General features: G+C 61.0%; 2 protein-coding genes across 3 annotated transcripts in view; one reads left to right on the top strand and one right to left on the bottom strand.

Annotated features, from left to right (window-relative positions):
- Nucleotides 1-17,764, top strand: part of IL16 (interleukin 16) — a 72,979-nt gene extending 55,215 nt beyond the window's left edge. The window contains exons 10-19 of one of the 2 annotated variants that reach the window (XM_036355416.1): nucleotides 1,123-1,255; nucleotides 5,332-5,419; nucleotides 6,041-6,441; nucleotides 10,367-10,517; nucleotides 11,983-12,976; nucleotides 14,438-14,597; nucleotides 15,743-15,841; nucleotides 16,710-16,974; nucleotides 17,103-17,240; nucleotides 17,364-17,764. In XM_036355416.1, the coding sequence (XP_036211309.1) occupies nucleotides 1,123-1,255; nucleotides 5,332-5,419; nucleotides 6,041-6,441; nucleotides 10,367-10,517; nucleotides 11,983-12,976; nucleotides 14,438-14,597; nucleotides 15,743-15,841; nucleotides 16,710-16,974; nucleotides 17,103-17,240; nucleotides 17,364-17,554 (2,620 nt within the window). In that variant the 3' untranslated portion in view covers nucleotides 17,555-17,764. Of the gene's footprint in view, nucleotides 1-1,122; nucleotides 1,256-5,331; nucleotides 5,420-6,040; nucleotides 6,442-10,366; nucleotides 10,518-11,982; nucleotides 12,977-14,437; nucleotides 14,598-15,739; nucleotides 15,842-16,709; nucleotides 16,975-17,102; nucleotides 17,241-17,363 lie in introns of both variants that reach the window. The other variant, XM_036355415.1, reaches the window with a different exon arrangement.
- STARD5 (StAR related lipid transfer domain containing 5) lies at nucleotides 17,736-25,527 on the bottom strand. Its single transcript, XM_036355417.1, has 7 exons — nucleotides 25,320-25,527; nucleotides 24,475-24,524; nucleotides 23,237-23,369; nucleotides 21,910-22,027; nucleotides 21,191-21,284; nucleotides 18,563-18,694; nucleotides 17,736-18,044 (listed from the first exon to the last, which is right to left on the bottom strand). The coding sequence occupies exons 1-7, from the start codon at nucleotides 25,416-25,418 to the stop codon at nucleotides 17,993-17,995; spliced, it is 678 nt and encodes a 225-aa protein (XP_036211310.1). The 5' UTR covers nucleotides 25,419-25,527; the 3' UTR covers nucleotides 17,736-17,992.
- Between the last annotated feature and the right edge of the window lie 235 nt (nucleotides 25,528-25,762).

Here is a 25,762-nt window from a genome sequence, read left to right as displayed (position 1 = left end):
AACTTTTTCAGCGATTTCATTGAATTTATTGGGGTGACACTCGTTGATACAATTATATAGGTGTCAGGGGTACAAGTCCATGATACGTCCTCTGTGTATTGTATTGTGTGTTCCCTGCCCCAAGTGTCCTTCCGTCACCATTGGTCCCCCCCTTTCCTGCTTCTACCTCCCCTGCCCCCGCCCCCTCTGGGCATCACCCTGCTGGAGTCTGCGTTGGTGAGTTTTTGTTTGTTTGTTTGCTTAATCCCTTCCCCTCTTTCATCCCGTCCTGCCACCCCTCCCCTGGACGCCTGTCAGTCTGTTCCCCATCTCTATGAGTCCGTTTCTGTTGCGTTTGCCTGTTTATTTAGATTCCACATAGACGTGAAATCACAGGGCACTTGTCTTTCTCCGACCGGCTTATTGCACTGAGCGTCACGCTCTCCGGGTCCCTCCGTGCTGTCGAAGAAAGTGAGATCTCTTCCTTTGTCACAGCCGCGTAGTATTCCACGGTGTAGATGTCCCAGGGCGCTTTTATCCGCTCGACTACTGATGGGCACCTGGGGTGCTTCCAGATCTCGGCTAGCCTATATAATAAAAGCCTAATATGCTAAGTGTCCAGTCGTCCGGTTGGCCATTCAATCAATCAAAGCAAAATATGCTAATGATATGCTAAGGCCGCTCAACCAGTCGCTATGACGTGCACTGACCACCAGGGGGCAGATGCTCCAACCGGTAGGTTAGCTTGCAGCTGGGGTCCGGCCAATCGGGACTGAGTGAGAGGGGCCGGACATGCCCTGGAGCCCTCCTGCAGTCCCTCTTTGGCTGGCCAGCCTCCTGCAGTCCCTCTCTGGCCCTGATTGTGCACTGGTGGGGTCCCTCGGCCTGGCCTGCGCCCTCTCGCATTCCAGGCTGAGGGACACCCCCCTCCGCCCCTGAGTGCACGGATTTGGTGCACCGAGCCTCTAGTTGTCAATAATGCTGCAGTGAACACGGGGCTGCGTACATTCTTTCGAGTCCGTGTTTCGGGATTCTTCGGATGTACTCCCAGAAGTGGCATCGCTGCCCTAAGGCAGTTGTCTTTTAAATTTTTGGAGTTAACTCCATGCTGTCTTCCCCGGGGCCCCGCTGGTGCCCCCGCAGGTGTGGCGATGAGATCGTGGAGATCAATGAGGCCCCCGTGACCTGCATGACGCTCAACGACGTGTACGCGGTCCTGAGCCACTGTGAGCCCGGGCCCGTCCCCATCCTTGTCAGCCGACACCCGGACCCGCAGGTAACCCCACGCATGGGGCGTCTCACTCGGTTAGCGCTGAAATCAGAGCGAGAACTGCTGGGTTTCTGCCTCGGTTCTTAGAACGGGACCAAGGCCACAGCGAGGCTCACCCACCAGCTCTAGATACAGGGGCAGGTGGCATCGGGGGCAGACAGGTGGTGTCAGGGCAGCTCCTGCAGCTGGCGGACAGGCCCCGGGGAAGGAAACCATTGGCCAGGCCCCGATAGGGGATGAGAGAGAGCGTTCTGTCCCCCAGGCCGGGGTGCCACGGAACTCCACACTTTCCCACAGTGGCTGCACCCATCTGTATCCCCACCAGCTGTACACAGGGACCCCTTTTCTCTGCATCCTCACCAGCACTTGGCACTTATTGATTTGTTGATGGAAGCCATTCTGACAGGCGTGAGGTGGTCCCTCGCTGTGGCTTAATTTGCATCTCTCGGATGATCAGTGACGTGGAGCATCTTTTCATGTGACTCTTGGCCACCTGTGTGTCTCTTTGGGGGAAGCGTCGAGTCAGGTCCTCTGCCCATTTTTCATTTGGGTTGTCCGCCTTTTTGGTCTTGAGTTTTATATGTTCTTTTTATTTTTTTATTTTTAAATATATTTTTATTGATTTCAGAGAGGAAGGGAGAGGGAGAGAGAGAGAAACATCAATGATGAGAGAGAGTCATGGATCGTCTGCCTCCTGCACGCCCTCCACTGGGGATCGAGCCCGCAACCCAGGCCTGTGCCCTTGACCGGGAATCAAACCTGGGACCCTTCAGTCCACAGGCCGACGCTCTGTCCACCGAGCCACACTGGCCGGGGCTATCCGTTTTTATGCATTTTGGATATTAACCCCTGATTGGATGTGTTGTTGGCGAATACATTCTCCCACTCAGTAGGCTGTCTTGATGGATACCTTGGCTGTGCAAAACCTTTCTATTTTGATGTCGTCCGATTTGTTTATTTTTTTCTTTGGTTTATCTTGCCTGAGGAGATAGATAGACGAGAAAAAATATTGCTATGAGAGATGTCTGAGATTTTACTGCCTCTGTTTCCTTAGGATTTTTATGGTTTTGAGTCTTATACTGAAGTCTTTGATCCATTTTGAATTCATTCTTTTATGTGGTGTTAGAAGGTGGGCTAGCCTCGTTTTTTGGCACGTACCTAATTTTCCCAACACCCTTGGTTAAATAGGCTGTTTTTACCCCACTGTATGCTCTTGCCTCCTGTGTTAAATGCTAATTAACCTAAAGGCGCAGGTTTATTCTGGTCCAATGATCTATATGTCTTTTTTATGCCAGTACCAGCCTGTTTTGATTGCTATAACCTTGTAGTATAGTCTGATATCAAGCAGCGTGATCCCTCCAACTTTGTTCTTCTTTCTCAAGATCGCTGTAGCTATTTGGGGGTCTTTTTTGGTTCCATGTAAATTTGTGGAATATTTGTTCTAGTTCTGTGAAGTGTGCCATTGGTATCTTGATAGGAATTATGTTGACTCTATAGATTGCTTTGGGTCGTATGGACGTTTTAATGATGTTAATTCTTCCCATCCATGAACATGGTATACATTTACATCCATGAATATGGTATACTCTTCCATCCATGAACATGGTATACATTTACATCCATGAATATGGTATACTCTTCCATCCATGAACATGGTATACATTTACATCCATGAATATGGTATGCTCTTCCATCCATGAACATGGTATACACTTCCACTTGGTTGTAGCTTTCTGGGTTTCTTCTTCAGAGTCTTATAATTTTCCGAGCACAGGTCTTTTACATCCTCGGTTCAATTTATTCTGAGGTGTGTTTTGTGTGTGTGTGTGTGTGTGTGATTGTAAATGGAATTGTTTCCTTAGTTCCCCTTTCTGATAGTTCATTATTGGTGAATAAAAATGCAACTGACTTCTGTGGGTTTATTGTCTAGCCTGCTACTTTACTGAATTCATTGATCGGTTCTAGTAGTGTTTTGGTCGAGTCTTTAGGGTTCTCTACCTACAGTGTCATGCCATCGGCGAGTAATGACAGTTTTACTTTCTCTTTTCCTTTTTGGATAAGTTTTCTGTTTTTTTGTTTTTTTCTTGTCTCATCATTGTGGCTAAGACATCCAGTACTATTGTGAACAAGCGTGGTGAAAGCGGACATCCTGTCTTGTTCCTGTTCTTAGGGGAAATGGTTTTGGTTTTTGCACATTGAGTAAGATGTTGGCTGTGGGTTTGTCATATATGGCCTTTCTTATGTTGTGTTTCCTCTAGTCCCACTGTGCTGAGAGTTTTTATCAAAAATGGGTGTTGTGCTTTGTCTAATGCTTATTCTGCATCGATGGACATGGTCATGTGACTTTCATTCTTTATTTTGTTTATATGAGTCTTTGATTGACACATTCATTGCTCTGTAGATGTCAAACCACGCTTGTGTCCCAGGAATAAGTCCCACGTGGTCGTGGTGTATGATCTTTGTCATGTATTGCTGCATCCGGGTTGCTAATATTTTGTTGAGGATTTTAGCATCTAAAAGCATGTCCCAAAATTTATGCAAGAAGTAATTTTGATAGAAAACACAGGTTTATAATTAAAAATTGTAAATTTTTTATTGATCCATAAAGTATACAGTCTAGGGTTATGTATGGAATAGCACTTCGGGTAAATGGCCTCCACGGCTTTGCTGGCACAGACGCAAAGCCATGGTCCTCATTGGTCTTCATTGTCCCTGCTCCTGGGCCATCATTGGTACTTGGTGATGCTTATCCAATCGAAGGGATTGAAATCAAAGGGCAACAGATATTAGAATCTGATTCAATAAACCAAGTCAAATTAGGCTTTTATTTATTTTTGTTGTTGTTAATGCTCACGCAGAATTCAAACCTTGCGTGAATTTTGGGACACCCTTTATGTTCACCAGGGAGACTGGCCTGTAATTCTCTTTCTTTGTCATGTCTTTATCTGGTTTTGGGATCAGGATAATGCTGGCCTCATAAAATGAGCTTGGAAGTTTTCCTTCCTCTTGAATCTTCTGGACTAGCTTGAGAAGGATGGTGTGAGTTCTTTGGATGTTTGGTAAAATTCACCTGTGAAGTAAGAGAAATACTGTTTATCTGTCAGCCAAATAGGAGACCAGAGACAAGTCTCAGATAAGTCTCCCCAAACAAACACTTGAAGCAAATGTAAAGAATAAGGGTGAGCCCAGGTGGTGTGGCTCAGTGGTTGAGTGTTGAGCATTGACCTATCAACCAGGAGGTCAGGGCACAGGCCCGGGTTGCCAGCATGATCCCCAGTGTGGGGCGTGCAGGAGGCAGCTGATCCATGCTTCTCTCTCACCATAGATGCTCCTATCTCTCTCCCTCTCCTTCTCCCTTCCTCTCTGAAATCAATAAAAATATATCTTAAAAAAATAAAGCATTCTAAATTGATGTTAAAAAATAGTGCTGTGTACACACAATGAAAATTTTTAAAATATATTTTTATTGATTTCAGAGAGGACGGGAGGGAGGGAGAGATAGAAGCATCAATGATGAGAGGGAATCATGGATCGGCTGCCCCCTGCACACCCCCTACTGGGGACCCAGCCCGCAACCTAGGCCTGTGCCCTTGATCGGGAATAGACCCTGGGACCCTTCAGTCCACAGGGCGAGGCTCTACCCATTGAGCCACACCAGCCAGGGCCACTGCTGTCATTCTTCAGCAGGAGTTGAGGGGAGGGCAATAGAAGTGGATGCAGCGGGCCTGGAGCCAAAGGTGTTTGGTTCCGAGAGTTGACACTCTCGGGTGTGATGGCGAGAATGGATGAGAGAGACCCCGGTGAGCTGGGAGGTGTTGCGTGGCCTGGAGTTGGCAGCGGGCAGGGAGGCAGAGCCGGAGGGCCCCGCTAGGGTAGGCATGGACTTTGCCTGGAAGGTGCCTGGGAGCCAAGCCACCCAGGAGCGCCAGGGATGGGACTCACCAGCTCCCAGTGATCTGCAACATGGGAGGCAGGAAAGAGCGGAACCCGGGCCGGAGGAGGGGCGGGGGGAGCCGGGACTGGCCGGGAGCTTGGCGCGGGCCCCTGCGGTTTGTTTCAGCGAGTGCCTGGCATTTCCTTAGGTCTCGGAGCAGCAGCTCAAAGCTGCCGTGGCCCAGGCTGCCAAGGGCCTCCGGTTTGGCAAGGAGCGGCCCCAGTGGAGCCTGGAAGGTAAGGGAGTTGGGACTTTTATTTTTTATTTATTTTTAAATATATCTTTATTGATTTCAGAGAGGAAGGGAGAGAGAGAGAAAGAGAGAGAGAGAGAGAGAGAGAGAGAGAGAGAGAGAGAGAAACCTCAATGATGAGAGAGACTCATGGATCGGCTGATTCCTGCACGCCCCACGCTGGGGATGGAGTCCGCAATCCAGGCCTGTGCCCTGACCGGGAATCGAACCTGGGACCCTTCAGTCTGTAGGCTGACGCTCTATCCACTGAGCTGCACTGGCCGCAGGCGGGATGCTGTCCGTGGGGGAGGGGTACTGGCCAAGGGGCGGGGTGCTGGCCATGCAGGGGTGCTGGCTGCAGGGCAGGGTGCTGGTCTCAGGGCGGGGTGCTGGCTGTGGGGTGGAGTGCTGCCCATGGGGGGGGGTGCTGGCTGTGGGTCGGGGTACTGGGTGCAGGGCGGGGTGCTGGGCAGGGTGCTGGTCTCAGGGCGGGGTACTGGCCCTGCAGGGGTGCTGGCTGTGGGAGGGGGTACTGGGTGCAGGGCGGGGTACTGGGTGCAGGGCGGGGTGCTGGCGGTGCCCGGCTGCCGGCTGGCTCAGCTCGGCCTCTCTGCCCCGCACGCAGGCGCCAAGCGGCTGGAGAGCAGCTGGCACGGGCGGCCCTCGGCGGAGCGGGAGCCTGGCAAGAGCTCGGCGCCCCCCCAGCGCCGCGCCCCGAAGCCCATGGTGCGCTCCAGCAGCGACAGCAGCTGCATGTCGGGGTCCCCCGGGGGCAGCCCCCGCCGCGGGGCCCCGCCGCCCTGGGACCTGGGGGGCCGCGCCGACAGCCCCCGGGGGTCCCCCCGGGAGAGCCCGCCCCTGCCCGAGGCCCGGGAGCCGCCCCCGCCCCTGCGGACGAAGAAGTCCTGGGAGATCCTGGTGCGGAAGCCCACGGCCTCCAAGCCCAAGCCCCCGCCCCGGAAACACTTCCAGGGCGACAGCGACCGGCCGCCCAGCCCGAGCCCGGAGCGCCCGGCCCCCGCCCCGGTGAGTGGCCCCTGGAGGCGGCCCCACGCGCTGCCCCGAGAGGAGGCGGCCGGCCCCGCGGGCTGGTTCGCCTTCCGGCCTGGCGCGCGATGGGAGGCGCTGGCCCCTATGCCAGGTAGGTTTGGGGGAGCCCAAAGCTCCCCGAGTTTGAGGGGCTTGGGAAGACGGCAGCGTGAGGTGAGGGCTGATGGGTGAGCATGGGGCCACGGGGGGTGCAGCAGTTTCCGCAGAGTGGGGCGCACCCATGCCCACCTGCGCCCACCCGAGCCCACCCGAGCTCACCCGAGCCCACCCGAGCTCACGCGAATCCACCCGAACTCACCCAAATCCACCCGAACTCACCCGAATCTACCCGAGCTTACCCGAATCCACCCAAACTCACCCGAATCCACCCGAGCCCACCCGAGCTCACCCGAATCCATCCGAGCTCACCCGAATCCACCGGAGCCCACCCGCGCCCACCCGAGCTCACCCGAATCCACCCGAGCTCACGCGAATCCACTCGAACTCACCCGAATCTACCCGAACTTACCCGAATCCACCCACGCCCACCCGCGCCCACCCGCGCCCACCCACGCCCACCCGCGCCCACGGAAGCGGGCCTCCCGGAAGCTCTCATACCTTTGCCCGCTGATTCCCCGTGAAGGGAGCCTCACACCCACCGCCACGTCTGATTTGCCGGCTGCTGGACCCGCATTTCCTAGACACGGGCTCCGGCCCCTCACCCCGTGTCCCTCCTCCCCTCGGGGCGCTGGTCACTGCAGGGCCGCCTCCGGCCTCTGCCCTGACCTGATGGCGGGGGGCGGGGAGAGGCTGGGGGGGGAGGGGTCCTGCTGAATTTTTACACCTGAAACCTTAGGGTTGGCGAACGCTGTCCGCGCTATAAATGCAATGAAAATGCCAGCACTCATTCCTGCCCCACCGGCCTCAGTACAGCGGGGCCTTGACTTACGAGTGCCCCGACTAACGAGTTTTTTGAGAAACCAGCTGTCTCTCCGCCGATTTTTTGCATTGAGTTGACAGAGTAATTTGAGTTAACGAGCTCCTTAACGAGCTCGGTCTCCGAACGAATTAAACTCGTAAGTCAAGGCCCGCTGCACCGGTCAGTATGTGGTCACAGTCAGGAATGACACAGGAAGCGTGGGTCTGGCCCGGCCGCGTAAGCATACGTTTCCTTAGATCCTCTGACGTTTCTGTTGTGGGACCTACACCCTGCTCTCCTCTCGCTGCCCCAAGCACCCCCACTGCACCTCTAAACCAAGCATGTCACGGTCAGAGGCCAACACGGGCCAGATGAACACGGTTTGCGTGGACGTGGCCGCAAAAAGACAAAAGCTTCCGTTTTCATAGAAACGTAGGTTTCTTTCGATGGAGCCGTGCTGAATGCAAAGGGCTGAGATAAATGAGTCACCATTAACATAACGTAACAGAACATTTTAGTAAAAATTAATCTTTTTTTCTTGGACATGAACTCACCAGACACTGAGTCCCTGCACAAATGGATAAGCGTTACGCCAATAAACCCATTTCTCTCGTTCTCCGGAAGCAATGTATTTCCTGTTTTGCACACCAAGCAGGTCAGTCCCAGACTGAGGACGTGGCCACCGGCTGCTAGAACCTTCACTGCCGGAATCAGTGGGGAGAGACGGTGCGCCTGCGCGTGAGGCGTGTGAGGGACGCGAATGCAACACGATGACAGTCATCAGTCGTTAGCGAACGTTGTAGTTTGTTATTAATAACTAGGGGCCCAGTGCATGGATTCGTGCACAGATGGGGTCCCTTGGCCTGGCCTGTGACCTAAGCCGGCAGTCAGACATCCCTCTCGCAGTCTGTGACCCCTGGCTCCTTACCACCCACCTGCAGCGGAGGCGGGAGGGGCTCCCAACACCGCCACTGAGCTCACCAGCCGTGAGCCCGGCTTCTGGCTGAGTGGTGCTCCCCCCCGTGGGAGCCCACTGACCACCAGGGGCAGCGCCTGCATTGAGCGTCGGCCCCCTGGTGGTCAGTACGCGTTAGAGCGATGGGTTGTTCTGCTGTTCGGTCGATTTGCGTATTAGGGTTTTATTACATAGGGTTACGTATAATAGGATAGTGTAAAAATTAAGTCACGAAATTTTTATTAAAACGTTCCTTAAGTACCGTTATATTGGCTGGGCTGCAAAAATATTCGTTGTGGCCGTACGCAGGCCGCGAGTTTGACATGCTTGCCCTAAACACTGTACTTCCGTCCTCCACTCCTACCTGACATCGCTGCCAGCCATCGGTCTACATCACACACGATCCCAACATAATCTCAACCAGACGAACACTGACGGTGCTGCCCCGCGTCCCTTCACCCCGTGGAATCCTGACAGCATGGCCTTCCCCGTGGACACTCGCCGGCGGGCAGAGGCCCTGACTTTTTTTTTTAAATATATTTTATTGATTTTTTACAGAGAGGAAGGGAGAGAGATAGAGAGCCAGAAACATCGATGAGAGAGAAACATCGATCAGCTGCCTCCTGCACACCCCCCAATGGGGATGTGCCCGCAACCAAGGTACATGCCCTTGACCGGAATCGAACCCGGGACCCTTCAGTCTGCAGGCCGACGCTCTATCCACTGAGCCACACCGGCCAGGGCTGAGCTGGTGGTGATTTAGGCCCCATCGAGGAGGCTGCTCTGTAACCGGTAATCCCGATACACATCGCCCACCAACCCTGCTGACCGCCTACCCTACACCAAGCATGTCAAACTCGCGGCCCGCGGGCCGCATGCCTCGTTTATTTCACGAGTGTGACAGGCTTGGCCTATCAGCGGTTCTCAACCTGTGGGTCGCGACCCCTTTGGGGGTTGAACGACCCTTTCACAGGGGGCGCCTAAGACCATCGGAAAACACATCTATCATTACAGCTTGTTTTTGTGGTGAATCGCTATGCTTTCATGATGTTCAATGTGTAGCAATGAGATTGGGGGTCGCCACAGCATGAGGAACCATATTAAAGGGTCGCGGCGCTAGGAAGGTTGAGAACCGCTGGCCTCCATGGACCACAGCAACGCAGACACAAAGCCTAACAACAGTAGGTCACGTGTAGCTCATGGGGTGGCAGGAAAGGGGCCCCATTTTGGATTCCAAGGACAGTATTTCTTGGCGGAAAGTGTTTGTGAGATCGTCAACCAAAGGAGGACTTAGCAGTAACTGAAGGCCACGGAGCTTCATTCATGGAATCCGGCCAAACACCTGCTTTACCCACGATCACGTGCGCGTGTGGCCACCCGGGTGCGTCGGCCCTCCCGCCCCACGTGGCTGCCTCGCCTCTGCTCAGACAACCTGCACGTGTTTGTGTGGGAGTCGTGTGTTCATTTCCAAGTCGCCCGGCTGCAGGCTCCCCCAGGGCAGAGCGTCCCCTGTTGCTTCTGCTACTAGGATGTTTGTTTAAAGACCAATTCGGGCCTGAGAGGTGTGGCTCAGTGGATAGAGCATCCGCCCGCAAACTGAAGGGTCCTGGGTTCGATTCCCAGTCCAGGGCTCATGCCCGGGTTGCGGGCTCGATCCCCAGTGGGGGGCGTGCAGGAGGCAGCCGATCCATGATTCTCTCTCATCATGGATCTTTCTCTTTCTCTCCCTCTCCCTTCCTGTCTGAGATCAATAAAAATATTTTTTTAAAAATAGGGCATCTTTTTCTAAGTTAAAAGTGACTACCTTTGTTTTCTATAAAAATAACACAAAACACCCCGATACAACCGGAGGCCGTGTTCCGGATGCCCGCAGGGATGAGGCGTGAGGACCGGGGCCCGCACAGCACCCGGGGCCCTGTTCTCGGGCCGGGAGCTGCCGACTTCTCACCGAGGCCCCCCCTCGCCCGCCTCCTGCCCGACACGGCGCTTGCCTGTCGCACACGGAGGCCACCGTTTTGACACAGTCTCGCTTCCTGTTTACGCCACAGGAAGCCAGCCAGCTGCTGCCACCGCTGCCACCGCGGGAAGTCCCGGGGGCCGGAGCCCCCCCTGCCCTCGCCTGCTGCCCGGGACCCGAGGGCGGCCTGCAGCCGGCGTCCCCCGAGGCGGCCGAGCCGGGGGGCAGAGGCGGCAGCCCAGGTAGGACTGCGGGCCCCCAGGAGAAGGGCCGTGCAGAGGCCACGGAAGGTGGGACCCTAGTCTGACCTGGGGATCCATGTCTTGCATCTGGCGATGGCGGAAGGCGGGCTGGTGGAGGGTCAGGAGCCATCGCGTTGAGGCAGCGGGAACGAGGGTGCTGTTGGGATGGGAGCCTCCTGTCTGTGCGGTGATCCGGGGTGTCTGTGTGGGTGATCCGGGGTGTCTGTGTGGGTGATCCGGGGTGTCTGTGGGGTGATCCGGGGTGTCTGTGTGAGGGATCCGGGGTGTCTGAGTGGGTGAGGCTGCAGTGTCTGCGTGGGGGATCCTGGGTGTCTGTGTGGGTGATAGGGGGTGTATGTGTGGGTGATCCAGGGTGTCTGAGTGGGTGAGGCTGCAGTGTCTGTGTGGGGGATCCGGGGTGTTTGTGTGGGTGATCCGGGGTGTCTGCGTGGGTGATCCGGGGTGTCTGCGTGGGTGATCCTGGGTGTCTGTGGGGTGATCCTGGGTGTCTGTGGGGGGATCCTGGGTGTCTGTGTGGGTGATAGGGGGTGTCTGTGTGGGGGATCTGGGATGTCTGTGTGGGTGAGGCTGCAGTGTCTGCGTGGGTGATCCTGGGTGTCTGTGGGGGGATCCGGGGTGTCTGTGTGGGTGATCCTGGGTGTCTGTGGGGGATCCGGGGTGTCTGCGTGGGTGATCCTGGGTGTCTGTGGGGGGATCCGGGGTGTCTGCGTGGGTGATCCTGGGTGTCTGTGGGGGGATCCGGGGTGTCTGTGTGGGTGATAGGGGGTGTCTGTGTGGGTGATAGGGGGTGTCTGTGTGGGTGATAGGGGGTGTCTGTGGGGGGATCCGGGGTGTCTGTGTGGGTGATAGGGGGTGTCTGTGTGGGGGATCTGGGATGTCTGTGTGGGTGATCCAGGGTGTCTGAGTGGGTGAGGCTGCAGTGTCTGCGTGGGGGATCCTGGGTGTCTGTGTGGGGGATCCGGGGTGTCTGAGTGGGTGAGGCTGCAGTGTCTGCATGGGTGATCCAGGGTGTCTGCGTGGGGGATCCTGAGTGTCTGCGTGGGGGATCCGGGGTGTCTGCGTGGGGGATCAGTTTGTCTCTGGGTGCGAGGGGAGGAAGGCCGGCCAGCACGTGGCTAGCAGGCGGGAGGCCCATGCACAGGCCGGGTGGGCAGGTCCAGGAGGGTGTTCACCGCCCGCTGAGCCGGGCGGACCTGGGATGCGCCTTGCAGACCTGGTGCCTTAGAAGGAGCAAGTTGGGGTCGTGTCCTGGGTTGGGGGGGCAGGACCACGGGGTCGCACCCTGACCGGCGAGGCCTCCACCCGGCCCTGCCCTCGGAACGCTGGTCCCTCCACCGGGGCGAGCCTCCTGCCCGCCCCTCCCCCACGCCCTGCACCCCGAAACCAGGCCTCAGGAGGGCCCCTCGGCCGGTGCAACGCCAACCCCGCCTGTGTCTGTCCGCAGTGACCGGGCTGCAGCGGCCGGCGCGCGTGGACGGCGGCCCCGAGGACCCGTGGGTGCGCATCTCCGGCTGCATCCGGAGCCTGTTCAGCCCCATCATGAGCGAGAGCCACAGCCTCGCCCTCCAGCCCCCCGGCCTCGCCGTGGACGGGACGCCGGGCCCCGCGGAGGGCGGCCCCCCGAAGCCGGACACCAGCCACGGCGCCCCCCGAGGGCACCCGCCCGCCGACGGCGGCGCCGTGAAGAGGGGCCCCCCCGTGGCCCCCAAACCGGCCTGGTTCCGCCAGAGCCTGAAGGGGCTGCGGCCTCGCGGCCCGGACCCTGGCGAATCGCCGGTCGCCGCCTCCAGGAAGCCCTCCGGGCTGCCCGCCCCGGCCTCGGGCTCCATCCGCCAGAAAATCAGCTCCTTCGAGACCTTCGGCTCCTCCCCGCTGCCCCCCAAAGCCGCCCTGAGACCCAGCCTGCAGCCCCCCCGCTCGGAGCCGTCCGGGAAGCAAGAAGTTCGGGGGGGTCCTGGCCCCTGGGGGCGAGGGGCGCCCCCCGCCGCGGAGCAGCCACGGCCGCAGCAGGAGGAGCCGCGCCCTGGTCCCCACGCGACCACGGAGGCCGGCGAGGGGGGTGCACTGGGGACCCCGCCCCCGGAGCCGCCGCCCCGAGAGAAAGCCCCCTCCCCGGACCCCCTGCCCCGGCTGCTGCCCGCGCCAATGGCCGGGCCCCCGGGCTCGGGGCTCAAGGCGCCCGGCCAGCGCGCCCGCAGCTTCCCGCTGACCCGCACGCGGTCGCTGGACGTGCCGCCGGCGGACGACCGGACGGGCCCGCTCTACGCCCTCAGCAGCCACGTGTCCTCGGCCGTCATGCGCTCCCTGCTGTGCCTCCCGGCCTCGGCCGCGCTCTCCGGCGGGCCCGCCCCCGGCAGCCCCCGGGACGCGGGGTCGGCAGCGTCCTCGCCCGGTCCAGACGCGGCCGCTAGCAGCACCGACTCGGGGTTCTCCCTCAAGTAAGGGCGCCCCGGCTCCCCTCAGGGCGGCCTGCCCTCCTCTTGTCTGTGTGCATGGCTGCATGTGTGTGCACGTATGCATGCACACGAGTGCACCTGTGTGCACGTACGCGTGTGTATGCGTGTGCATGTAGTGCATATGACTGCACACATGCATACATGTGTGTATGAGCATGCATGTGCCCGCAACTGCGTGTATACGCATGTGTGTGCATTCGTGTGTGTGTTTGAGCGTGCGTGCGAGGGAGGGGCAGCTCAGCCTCCCTGCCGAGGAGGCGTGCCCAGCGCTGGGCTGGGAGGGGTGAAGGTGAGCTGGGACGCCCCCCTCAGGGACGCACACGCGGCGCCAGGGGTGCCCCCTTGGGGTTCCTGCTGGCCCTGGACAGGGGCTCCTTCCCCCGACAGGAGGTCATGACCCCCCCCCCCTCGTTGGCCTCACGCAAGTCCCTCCGGGGCTCCCCGATTCCTCCCTGGTCACATGAGGAAGTGGCGACACTTGCCCCAGAGTCCTGCGGCCCCAGCGGTGCCCTGGGCACCCCCATTCACTCCTCCCTCCTTCTGGGGACTCTGCGTTCCCCAGTTTCCTCTATTCTCCCCTCCCCGCACGGCGCCCTTCAGGCCCAGCCTCTGCAGACAGCAGCCTGTGCAGGGCCCGCCCTGGGGGGACTAGACCCGCCCCGGGCCTGGGGGGACCCCTGCCACCCAGGGTCCCGCTCTGGGGGGCCGAGAAGCTGCTCTGCTGTGGGGTGTGCTGGGGGCGGCCCCCCACAGTCCTGCCAACCAGAGGGCTGATCCCCCAGGACTAGGACCAGCTTCACGCAAAACAGAGTGAAGCTACGAGACATCGAGACATCGCTAGAGGCGTACATGAGTCCCACAGACCAGGAGAGCCGGCTGCTGGCTCGCGGGCACCCCCTGTAGGGAGTGAGCCACCCCTGATGGCCAGCTGGGGGCACCCCTGAGCGAGTGAGCCACCCCTGATGGCCAGCTGGGGGCACCCCTGAGCGAGTGAGCTGACCCCTGATGGCCAGGTGGGGGCACCCCTGAGCGAGTGAGCTGACCCCTGATGGCCAGGTGGGGGCACCCCTGTAGGGAGTGAGCTGACCCCTGATGGCCAGCTGGGGGCACCCCTGAGCGAGTGAGCTGACCCCTGATGGCCAGCTGGGGGCACCCCTGTAGGGAGTGAGCTGACCCCTGATGGCCAGCTGGGGGCACCCCTGAGCGAGTGAGCTGACCCCTGATGGCCGGCTCAGGTGGGGCCGCGGGGGACCTCACCTGGCACAGCTGTGGGCCCACAAGTCGCCTGCCATCCGGGCCCCCACCTCGCCATCCTGGGGAAGGTGTCCGTCCCGGCCCACAGGCTTGTTGCCATGGGCAACGGGACGCGCACCTGCACAGCGCTCCGCGCCCGGCCTGCCTGGCCTGGGGGCAGCCCTGACCCCGCCGCCGCTCCCCCTGCAGCCTCTCGGAGCTGAGGGAGTACACGGAGGGCCTCGGGGAGCCCGCGGAGGCCGAGGCCTGCGCCCCCGCGCCCGGCCAGGCGGTCCTGTCCCTGCTCAGCGCCGAGGAGCTGAGGAAGTTCATCGAGGAGGTGAAGGAGCTGGACGCGGCCACGCTGAAGGTGGGCTCACGTCGGGGGGACAGCGCGTCGCCTCCGAGGCCCCCAGGGAGGCAGCTGAGCCCGTGGGAGGGACAGCGTCCCGGACCCGCAGCGAGGCCTCCACGGGGGAGGGTTGGGCTTGGGGTGCAGCTCGTGCTAAGCTCAGTCTCTGGCTTGATCCCTGAGCAGAGGCGAGGCTCCGGCTGCAGGGCCTGCTCTCGCTCCGCGGGGGCCACTTCCTGTCCCAGCACCCCATCCCCCCGGCGTATCTCAAGGAGATGCTGCCGGGGAGCAGCGCGCGAGCTCCCATGGGGCCTCCCCTGCACCCCGCGGGGCCTCCCAGGGTGGCCAAGCTGCACGCGCGCTTCCGCCCCTGCAAGTCCCACTTCCCACGCGCTTTCTGATCACCAGTGGCCGCGGGGCCAGGCGCCAGCCCAGGGTGTGTGTGTGTGTGGGGGGGCGGCTGGGGCCCTGGTGGGTGGCGGTGGGTGCACCCCGGGGCTGCCTGGGGGGACCCTCCAGCCGGGGTGAGAGCTGCATCCCAGGTCAGGAGCCTGGGGTTCCCTCGCCCAGGGCCTCTGCACCAGGGGGGACTGCTGGGAGGCTGGGCTGGGGGGTTGGGGGGGGGGTGCAGCAAGGCCTGGGGACTCCGAGTCAGAGGTCAGAGCCAGGGGCTGCGGGGGCCCTGCCGGCGTCCTCGCTGGGGCTCCGGGGCGCCACCTGGTGGCCGGGGAGCCACGTGCCCTGCAGGTGCATCGATCGGGTCGCAGGTTGGTCTCTGGAGACATTAGCCTCCAAACACCATGAAACCGGAACCGCCTGGCTTCTGGCTTCTCCTTTCCGAGCGCGAAGCACCCGGTCGCCCGGGGCCTGCCTTCCCCGCGGGGCCCCGTGGGAACTGGCGCGGGAGCCTCCGGGTCTCCCCGGGGCCCGTCTGGCTTTTAGAAGTGACCCGCGGGGACCCCAGGCCCACAGCGGGGCAGGCTGGGAGGTGCCATGAGCGGGCAGCTCGGGGGCTGGGCGCAGGTGCTGGGGTGGGGGCTCGGCTGGGCCCCGCGGTGCTCCTGCCGCGCCCCACATGGGGCAGGGGGAGGGGGGTGGGGGGTGGGGGGAAGCGGCTTCCCCGGAGCAGCTCGGACCGAGTCCCGCGCTTCTCCCCGCAGCAGCTGGAGAGCATCCACGTCACCATCCTGCACAAGGAGGAGGGCGCCGGCCTGGGCTTCAGCCTGGCGGGGGGCGCGGACCTGGAGAGCAAGGAGGTCACGGTGAGTGGGGGTGGGGGCAGGGGGCAGGGGGCAGGGACCTGGAGGGCAGGGGGTCAGGGTGAGGGGCAGGAGGCGGGGACCTGGAGGGCAGGGGGTCACAGTGAGGGGCAGGGGGCGGGGACCTGGAGGGCAGGGGGTCACAGTGAGGGGCAGGGGACAGGGACCTGGAGGGCAGGGGGTCACAGTGAGGGACAGGGGGTAGGGACCTGGAGGGCAGGGGGCAGGGACCAGGAAGGCAGAGGGTCAGGGTGAGGGAGAGGGGGGCAGGGACCAAGAGAGTGGCCCCGCGGCCTGTGCTGGGATGAGGGGCGGTAGGCAGGGGTGGGGGGGGTGGGGGTGGGGGGGCCTCAGGGCGGGTGGCCGCCCTTCCTAGGAGCTCAGTTCCCATCCTGCGTGTGACCAACTCCAGCCTCAGCGGGACCCTCACTTAACAAAGGTCTCCCACGCGGGCGGGGAGCGTGATCGCCCAAGGACACCCAGTCCCAGGGCCTCGGCCTCCCTCTGGAGCCCTGACACCGGGCCTGGTGACCGGTGACCTCGGGGCCTGAGGGCAGCCGTGCAGCCGGGACGGGGACCTGCCGCGGTGACGTGGGTCAGGCACCTGGCGGGAGGCCCCGGGAAGGCAGGTCCCGCAGGTGCTGCGTCCTGGTGCTGCCACGGGAGCGGGACGCCGACTGGACGGTGGTGGCCCCTGGGGGCCGAAGCCGCTGCAATCAGAGGCTGAGACGGGCGGGGAGGACGGGCTGCTCTGAGTGGGGGGGATGCTGGCCTCGGACACACCCGAGACCCCCACGTTGGCGACGCGCTCCGACCCCCGGCGAGACCCTGGGCTGACGCAGGAGGCTGGAGCCCTGACCTCTGCCCCCAGGTCCACAGGGTGTTTCCCAGCGGGCTGGCCGCCCAGGAGGGCACCATCCAGAAGGGCGACGAGGTGCTGTCCATCAACGGCAAGTCCCTCAAGGGGGCCACGCACAGCGACGCGCTGGCCATCCTGCGCCAGGCGCGGGACCCCCGGCAGGCCGTGGTGGTCACCCGGCGGCCGGCACCCACAGCGGAGGCCGTACCCGCCCTGCGCTCCTCCCCGGGGGCTGCCACCCCGGCCGCCGCGGCCAGTGACATCCCCGCAGACCCCGGTAAGTCCCCCGCTGGGCACGGGGGGCACTGGCCGGGCCTGGGGCTGCTGGGCCGTGTGGCCAGCACGCACAGGTCAGCAAAGGGCGCGTGGCCAAGGGCGAGCGTCCCTAACAACCGTCTCCCCCAGCAACGGAGGCCGCGGTCGCCATGGTGACGCTGACGCTGACGCTGGAGAAGACGCCTGCGGGGCTGGGCTTCAGCCTGGAAGGCGGGCGGGGCTCGCTGCAAGGGGACAGGCCCCTCACCGTCAACCGGGTTTTCACAGGTGCGCCTGCGTCCCTCCGTCCCTCCTTCCCTCCAGCCGTCCCTCCGTCCCCGCAGCCGCGGGCGGGAGGAGGTGCCTGTCCCGTCCCGTCCCCTGAGCCCACGCCTCCCTCTCCCTCCCCAGGGGCGGCCTCAGGACCTGAGAGCGTGCAGCCGGGGGACGAGGTGCTACAGCTGGCGGGCGCGGCCGCGCAGGGCCTCACGCGCTTTGAGGCCTGGAGCCTCATCAAGGCCTTGCCCGACGGGCCGGTCCCCGTCCTCATCCGGAGGAAGAGCCCGCGGCCCCAGGGGACCCCAAGCCCTGGAAACCCGTAGGCCGCGTGGACGCCGGAGCCGCAGCACACGATTCTCAGGGTCACTCAGCCCGCCCAGGGCTCGGCCTCGGCCGGGGCTCGGACCTGCAGGGACGGCCCAGCACCAGGTCCCGGAAGGCGAGGCCGCGGCGCGCGGCGGCTGATGAAACGGACGATGCACAGAGCCGACGCGGACACCGCGCTGGAATAAAGTGGGGTGTATTGCACCTGCCGCCGAGCCCTGTCCTGCTGTCCTGCTGTCCCCAGGCGGCGCCGTGACGAGCCACCCCCACGGCCCCCGGCGGCGGGCGGGCTGGAGGGCCGCTCACGGGCACCGGCGGGACCCCAGTGGCAGCTCTTGCTCACGGGGCTGGCGGCCGACCTCGCGGGGCCTCTCCCCACAGGTGCTGGGTGCCACAGGCGGGCGTCCCCCGGCGGGCCACCCGGTCCGTGCGCCTCGTCACTGGATGGGCCCCGCGGCCTCTGCGCCCTCTGCGTGCGCTGGCACCAGCCTGCGGGTGGGAGGGAGGGGGCGGTTGCTGGGCTGTTTTTGGAAAATACTGCCCATCACACCAAACTGCGGAGCTGCTGTGGCGGCATAAGCGCACCAGGCCCGGGGTCCCAGCTGTGGGGCGGACAGGGTCACGCGGGGGGACGGGGGGACATGGGGGGGACGGGAGACATGAGGCAGGGTGACAGGGGCACACGGGGAGTGTAGGGGAGGCACGCGGGGTGGGGGGTATGGGGCAGGCAGAGGCTGTAAGGGGGCCCATGGGGGCACTGGGGGCATGTGGGGGTTTCGGGGGGCACGCAGGGGGATGGGGGCATGTGGGGGGCACATAGGGGGTGTACGGGGGCACACGGGGGTGTGGGGCATGCAGGGGGTGTACGGGGGTACACGGGGGGACAGGGGGCACGCGGGGAGGCACAGGGGACATGCGGGGGGCATGCAGGGAGTGTACGGGGGACACACGGGGGGTGGGGGGAGGCCACAGACAGAGCAGCGTGGGCACGAGAGGGCACTGCTGACCTCACTGCGCTCCGGAGGTTGGTGTAGAAGCCGGCCATGCTGCGGGGGAAGAAGCCGTCCACCACGCGCTGCGGGAGGAGCCCGCTCAGGTCCGTCTGGAAGAAGGTGACCACCCTGGTCTTGCCGGGCTCCCTGGGAGGCGACAGCACAGCTGGGTGAGGCGTCCGCCAAGGCGCCCGCAGGTGGGGCAGGCAGGGAGCCGCCCCTGGCGTGGTTGGACGGCGATGGCACTGCCCTGGGCCCTGGACCTGCTGTGCGCAGGGGGCGCTGTGCTCGGGGCAGGTGCCAGGGTCACACCAGTGGCCACAGGGAGCGGCTCATCCCCAGCCGGAAGGTCCTTCACCTCCTGCTCCGGAAACAGGGCACGCACTCTGTCTGGGGGACCTGGGGGCTCCTGACACCCTTTCAAGGGCATCTGAAGGTCAAAACCATTTTCACTCTCATTCACCCACGAAGGTAGCGTGTGCTCCAGGCCACAGGACGGGCGGTTGGCATCACAACACCCCGGGCGCAGGAGCAGACATGGGCTTCCCTTATGCCCGGCGGTCCGGAGACGGGCAAATGTGAATCACTGCCACTCCTTCCACTGTTTTTGGTGGTTGTTTAGAAAAATATCGTGATTTTTCATAAAAATATTTAATATGTAATTTGTTACTTTAAAACATTCTAAAAATTTCCCATTTTTACCTCCAAACACAGTAAATACTGATGGTTATAATCTACATCAAGCATGTCAAACTCGTGGGTGTGGCCCGCTGGCTGCAAGTTTGACATGCTTGATCTACATGGACAAAAACTCTAAAGCCCTGAAAAATATTTACGAGTATAATGTTTTTTTTACACACCAATAACCAACGAAGAAAACAGTCACATTTACAACGGCATCAAAAAGAATAAAATACCTGCTAATAAACTTAACCAGAGAGGTAAAGACCTGGACTCGGGAAACTGTGAGATATTGAAGAAGATACAAATAAATGGAAGTGCATACCATGTTCATGGATGGGAAGTGCATACCATGTTCATGGATGGGAAGTGCATACCATGTTCATGGATGGAAGTGCATGCCATGTTCATGGATGGGAAGTGCATACCATGTTCATGGATGGAAGTGCATACCATGTTCATGGATGGAAGTGCATGCCATGTTCATGGATGGGAAGTGCATACCATGTTCATGGGTGGGAAGTGCATACCATGTTCATGGATGGAAGTGCATACCATGTTCATGGATGGAAGTGCATGCCATGTTCATGGATGGGAAGTGCCTACCATGTTCATAGGCGGGAAGTACATACCATGTTCATGGGTGGGAAGTGCATACCATGTTCATGGATGGGAAGTGCCTACCATGCTCATGGGTGGGAAGTGCATACCATGTTCATGGGTGGGAAGTGCATACCATGTTCATGGGTGGGAAGTGTATACCATGTTCATGGATGGAAGTGCATACCATGTTCATGGATGGGAAGAATTAGCATCATTAAAACGTCCACACGATCCAAAGCAATCCACAGATTCAACACGGTTCCTATCAAGATAACCAACGGCATATTTCACCGAATTAGAACAAATACTCCAAAAAAAGTTTATAGGAACCACAAAAGGGCCCGAAGAGCCACAGCAATCTTGAGAAAGAAGAACAGAGCTGGAGGAGCCTCGCTGCCTGATCTCAACCACCACGAGCCCTGGGTCATCTCACAGCCTGGCCCTGGCCTAAACAGACACGCAGACCCGTGGAACAGAGCTGGAGGAGCCTCGCTGCCTGACCTCAACCACCACGAGCCCTGGGTCATCTCACAGCCTGGCCCTGGCCTAAACACAGACACGCAGACCCGTGGAACAGAGCAGAGCGCCCAGAATCAAACCCAGGCCTCTAAGGTCAGTGAATGTTTGCCGACAAAGTGTGCGGACCGCTGAGAGAACTGCTGACTGCTCTCTGACCGCCTGTCCTCGATCGATCACAGCATTGAGCCCACAGTGGCCTCCTCTTTGGCGCCCAGTCCTCACAGGGCCCCAGGCCCTACAGTGTGGCCTCTGCTACTCGAGGCCCAGACCCCCACCTCCTCCACCCCCACTCTACCCAACAGCCTCCGCAGCTCCCAGGACGCACCCCACCCCACTCAGGGCCTCTGACCCACCTGCCGGCTGTCAGCCTGACCCAGTGACTTCAGGTTATTACCCAGAACCACTTGGTGCAAACTGGCCACCCCCTGTGAGAGCAAGGACCACTCCACCGGGCTGGGCTCTGGGGGACGCATAGTGGGTGCACTCAGAGGCGTCCTGTGGGACAGGGGTCCCAGGCTGGGGGGCGGGGCTCAGAGGACACGGAGAGGACCGCACACATCCCTGACCCTCCCTGGGCCTCAGCTCTCATCTGCTCCATGGGACCAGATGCCTGGACCAGAGGGAGGGTCCCCACTTGTACGCGGAGAATAACGCTCCCACAGCCTCTCCTGTGTCCAGTCCTCCGCGCACATCACTGAGGGGACAGGGCGGGGCTGGGTGGCTGTGAGCAGAATCCCGCTCGAGCTGCTGTCCCCTCCTCCGTCCCTCCTCCCTGTCCCTCCGTCTGTCCCTCCTGTCTGTCCCTCCTCCCAGTCCCCCGGCCCAGAAGCCCGCCCTCACCCTGGCACAGGTTCGCAGAAGCAGCCACAGGGGTGGTTCCGTCCCCTCACGTAGCCCGGCCTTGGGGGGCACAGCGGGTGCTCCAGGTTGGCAGCTGGAAGACAGGGCGCAGGGCCGTGAGCCGCCGCGGCAGACGGTGGGGCCCCACAGTGTGCACCTCAACCTAGGGCCCGAGGAGGCAGCCAGGGACCTGCTCCGAGGTCCTGAGCCCCCGCGGCCCCACCCACTGGCCCTTCCCACACAGCTTCCCCCGCCAACCCAGCAAGGAGAGCAAGAAACGTATCAGCCCTGGCCGGTGTGGCTCAGTGGATAGAGCGTCGGCCTGCAGACGGAAGGGTCCCGGGTTCGATTCCCGCTCAGGCCACATGCCCCGGTTGCGGGCTCGATCCCCAGTGTGGGGCGTGCAGGAGGCAGCCGATCCATGATTCTCTCTCATCATGGATGTTTCTCTCTCCCTCTCCCTCTCTCTTCCTCTCTCTTTAAAAATCAATGGACAAATATCCTCGGGCGAGGCTTAACGAAACAATAATAAAATAAGACCATAAAACATCGGCCTTGGACCGTCCTGTCTCTGATGGCCGTGGCTCCTGCCCCCACCCTACAGGGCAGGGCTGGGTGCCCTGGGGGCAGGACGACCACCAGCTTCCTTGTGGAGTGGGTGGGAGCAGCAGCAGCCCAGGCCGCCCCCCAGTCCCGGGCCCGGCCTGTCGGTCGCTCACCGCTGGAGATGAGGGTCCCGTCCTCGAGCTCCGTGGCCAGCGCCAGGTCCACGAAGTCCCTCGGGGAGATGAGCTTCATGGCGGCCGAGGGCGTGGCAGTCCTGGTGACGCACAGGTTCTGCGGAGCCAAGGCTGAGCTGTTAGCCACTGACCAACGCAGCGCGAGCCACAGCTGCTCACCACGCAGGCTTGTGGTTACAGGGAGCCGGTGAGTTTTAAATATTTAGTTTCAGCCCTGGCCGGTGTGGCTCAGTGGATAGAGCGCCGGCCTGCGGACTGAAGGGTCTCGGGTTCGATTCCGGTCAAGGGCATGTACCTTGGTTGCGGGCACATCCCCAGTAGGGGGTGTGCAGGAGGCGGCTGATCGATGTTTCTAACTCTCTATCCCTCTCCCTCTCTGTAAAAAAATCAATAAAAAAAATATATATATATATATTTTAAAAAGGATAAATGATCAGGATAAATGCATGGGCTGCTTGGAACGGGAATTGAGGTTCCTGGTAAGAGACTCGCAGGTACCATTTCTGAACAAGGAGTTTGTTGGAGCGGATGCTGGCAACAGCATCATGGGATTTAGGTGCAGCTAAAAGCATGACGTCCTGTTTTGTTCCAAACTGCCAGGCGTGTTACATGTTAAAAATGAGCCCGGCCGGCGTGGCTCCGTGGGTGAGCATCCACCTAGGAACCAGGAGGTCGGGGTTCGATTCCCGGTCACAGGCCCAGGTTGCGGGCTCGATCCCCAGTGGGGGGCGTGCGGGAGGCAGCCGACCCATGATTCTCTTACTTCATTGACGTGTCTCTCTCTCCCTCTCCCTTTGTCTCTGACATCAACAATATATTAAAAAACAAATAAAACAAATTTACACGGACAGTCACGGAAACAAATAAACAATTCTCTTCCCTTCAAATGCTCTCGGGCCACGTGGGCTGGCCGCCACTACTGAACAGTGACAGGGAATATTTCCAGAAAGTTCTAACCAGTGGGGCTGGCCTAGTGACCCACCAAGGGAGCCACTGTCACCCAGGAGCTGCCCCTGGCCGAGCCGGACGCTGGCAGGGAACCCCGACACTGTGGCCCCATGGGGGGGCGGTGTGGGGTTTGGGGGGACAATTCACACGGCAGCCCACGGTCACGTCCAGTCCCTGCCTCCCGCCCTCACAGCCTCCGTCAGCCTCCACTGCTCTCTGAGCTCCGGGGTCACCTGCCTCCTGCCCGGTGGACACTGGGGCGGGGGCTGCAGAGTCTCCCCCACACTTGCCACAAGGTGCCACCAGCCCCTCCAGCGGGCCGGGCAGGTCCTCCCGGGCGGGGTCCGGGGAGACTCACGTCGGTGATGCTCTCGATCACTTCAAAGCTGCTCACGTTCTCGTCCCACGTCTCCCGCAGGCTCCCCGGCAGCGGCTTCACAAAGGCCCACACGTCCCGCGGGGCCGCGTCCACCACGCCTTCCCCTCGGTACCTGCGGCGCAGACAGGGGGCTGAGCGGGGCGGCCCCCATCAGCCCATCTAGCCCAGGAGGACCGGGGCCATGTCCATCTCCACTCCGGCCAGCCTTGCGGGGAAGCGGGCTGAGCCACCAGCCCCGCCCGCCCGCCCGCAGGCCTGCAGACAGACGTGGGCCGCGTGTTCCCGGGGACGTAGCTGCTGGGAATGAGTTAGTAGAAGAGGGAGGGGGGTTCTGGAGAGAGCTGGCGAGTCCATGCTGGGTGCTGGGCCGACTGGCACCTTTTTTTTTTTTTTTTTTTGTCTTTTTAACATATTTTTATTGATTTCAGAGAGGAAGGGAGAGGGGGAGAGAGAGAAACATCAATGATGAGCCCTGGCTGGTGTGGCTCAATGGGTAGCGTGTCGGCCTGTGGACCAAAGGGTCCTGGGTTCGATTCCAGTCAAGGGCATGTACCTCGGTTGCAGGCCTCTCCCCGGCCGGGGCCCTGGTCCGGGCGTGTGCAGGAGGCAACCCATCGGTGTGTCTCTCTCACATCGATGTTTCTCTCTGTCTCTCCCTCTCTCTTCTACTCTCCCTACGTAAAAATCGATGGAAATATATCCTTGGCTGAGGATTAACAAAAAATATATAAATAGCCCTAACCGGTGTGGCTCAGTGGATAGAGCATCGGCCTGCGGACTGAAGGGTCCCAGGTTCGAGTCCCGGTCAAGGGCATGTGCCTTGGTTGCGGGCACATCCCCAGGAGGGGGCGTGCAGAAGGCAGCTGATCCATGTTTCTCTCTCATCGATGTTTCTAACTAACCCTCTCCCTTCCTCTCTGTAAAAAAATAAAAAATATATTAAAAAATATATAAATAAATATATTTTATAAAAAGCATCAGTGATGAGAGAGAATCACTGATCGGCTGCCTCCTGCATGCCCCACACTGGGGATCGAGCCCGAAACCTCGGGCATGTGCCCTTGGCCAGATTCGAACCCAGGACCCTTCAGTCCACAGGCCGACGCTCTATCCACTGAGCCACACGGGCCAGGGCTGACTGGCATCTGCTAGGAAGGAACCCCGAGAGTCCCCAGGAGGTGCGGCGCCCTGACGGGCGGCGAGCAGCGAGCACTTACAAGTTCCCTGGGAATTCCACGGATGGCCTCCAGGAAACTGTAACTCCGTTCTGTCAAAAGGCAAAGAACCGCAGGATTCAGAGCGAGGAGAGGTGGTGAGGGGCTGGGAGCCTGAGGAGATGGGGTGCTCCCAGGGTTAGGGGGGCTGAGGCTGGGCAGGATGGAGAGAGGGTCCTAACAGGCGGACCCCAGGAGCTCTGAGCGCTTTTAAAACCACCTTAAAAGCCACCATTTCATTTCCTGGAACAGTTGAGGCCCTTGCGTTAAACATCAGAAGTGCCAGGTAAGAAACTGCGCCCCGCCCGAACCGGTGTGGCTCAGTGGATAGAGCGTCGGCCTGCGGACTCAAGGGTCCCAGGTTCGATTCCGGCCAAGGGCATGTCCCTTGGTTGCGGGCACATCCCCAGCAGGAGGCAGCTGATCACTGTTCCTAACTCTCTCTCCCTCTCCTTCTCCCTTCCTCTCTGTAAAAAATCAATAAAATATATTTTAAAAAAAGAAAAGAAAAAGGAACTGCGCCAGGACACCCTCCTGGGAACGCAGAGGGAGGGAGGGGCTCACACCGTGATGGACAGCTCCAGTCAGGTGACCTGGAACAAGGTCACCCAGGAATGGGCAGATACCTCTTTGCAAGCACAATGACCCAGTATTTGTGTTTAGGGAAACGCCTCCCTCTTCTTCCGCCCTCCCTCTTCCCCCGTCCCCTCCTGCCACCCCCGCCCGGTCTCCTCAATCCAGCGCCAGGGCTGGGAGCACGCAAAGCAGCAGGGAGAGGAGGAGCCGGCGGGCCTAGTGGACCCCAGCACCAGGGGGCACTCCCAGGACCCTCCCTCCCGCCAACTCACGCCTTCCCGGCATGTCTTCCAGCCCGACGCGTCTCGCCGGTACCCCAGCATCTTCTCCGCCACCGCCTCGCTCGTCTGCGCCGCCAGCGCGGGGTCCATCGCGCCCGGGGCTGCGCGAGGCTCGGGGTCCAGGGTCCGGGCTGGGCTGCAGGGGGAACGCGCGGCGGAAGCCGAAACGCCCCGACCCGGGCCGAGCGCGAAGCCACGCCCTCGCCCCGCTCCTGCCCTCGGATTGGCCCAAGCTCCCCAGGCCGGCCCCGCCCCGCGCTGAGATTGGCAGGAGAGGCTCCGCAGCACGCATCACCCCAGGGCGGGTCCAGCAGAGCCCGGCTCCGCCCACACGGCGCTGGGCGGGGCCCTGGGGGCGGGGCCTGCGAGGGCGCAGGCGGAGAGCCAGGAGCCTTAAAAGAAAAGATCAGCCCTGACCGGTGTGGCTCAGTGGA

The sequence above is a fragment of the Myotis myotis genome, unplaced genomic scaffold, assembly GCF_014108235.1.
Source record: "Myotis myotis isolate mMyoMyo1 unplaced genomic scaffold, mMyoMyo1.p scaffold_m19_p_22, whole genome shotgun sequence".
NCBI lineage: Eukaryota > Metazoa > Chordata > Mammalia > Chiroptera > Vespertilionidae > Myotis > Myotis myotis.
The sequence above is the reverse complement of the archived record's forward strand: the minus strand, read 5'-3'. Positions and strand labels throughout refer to the sequence as shown.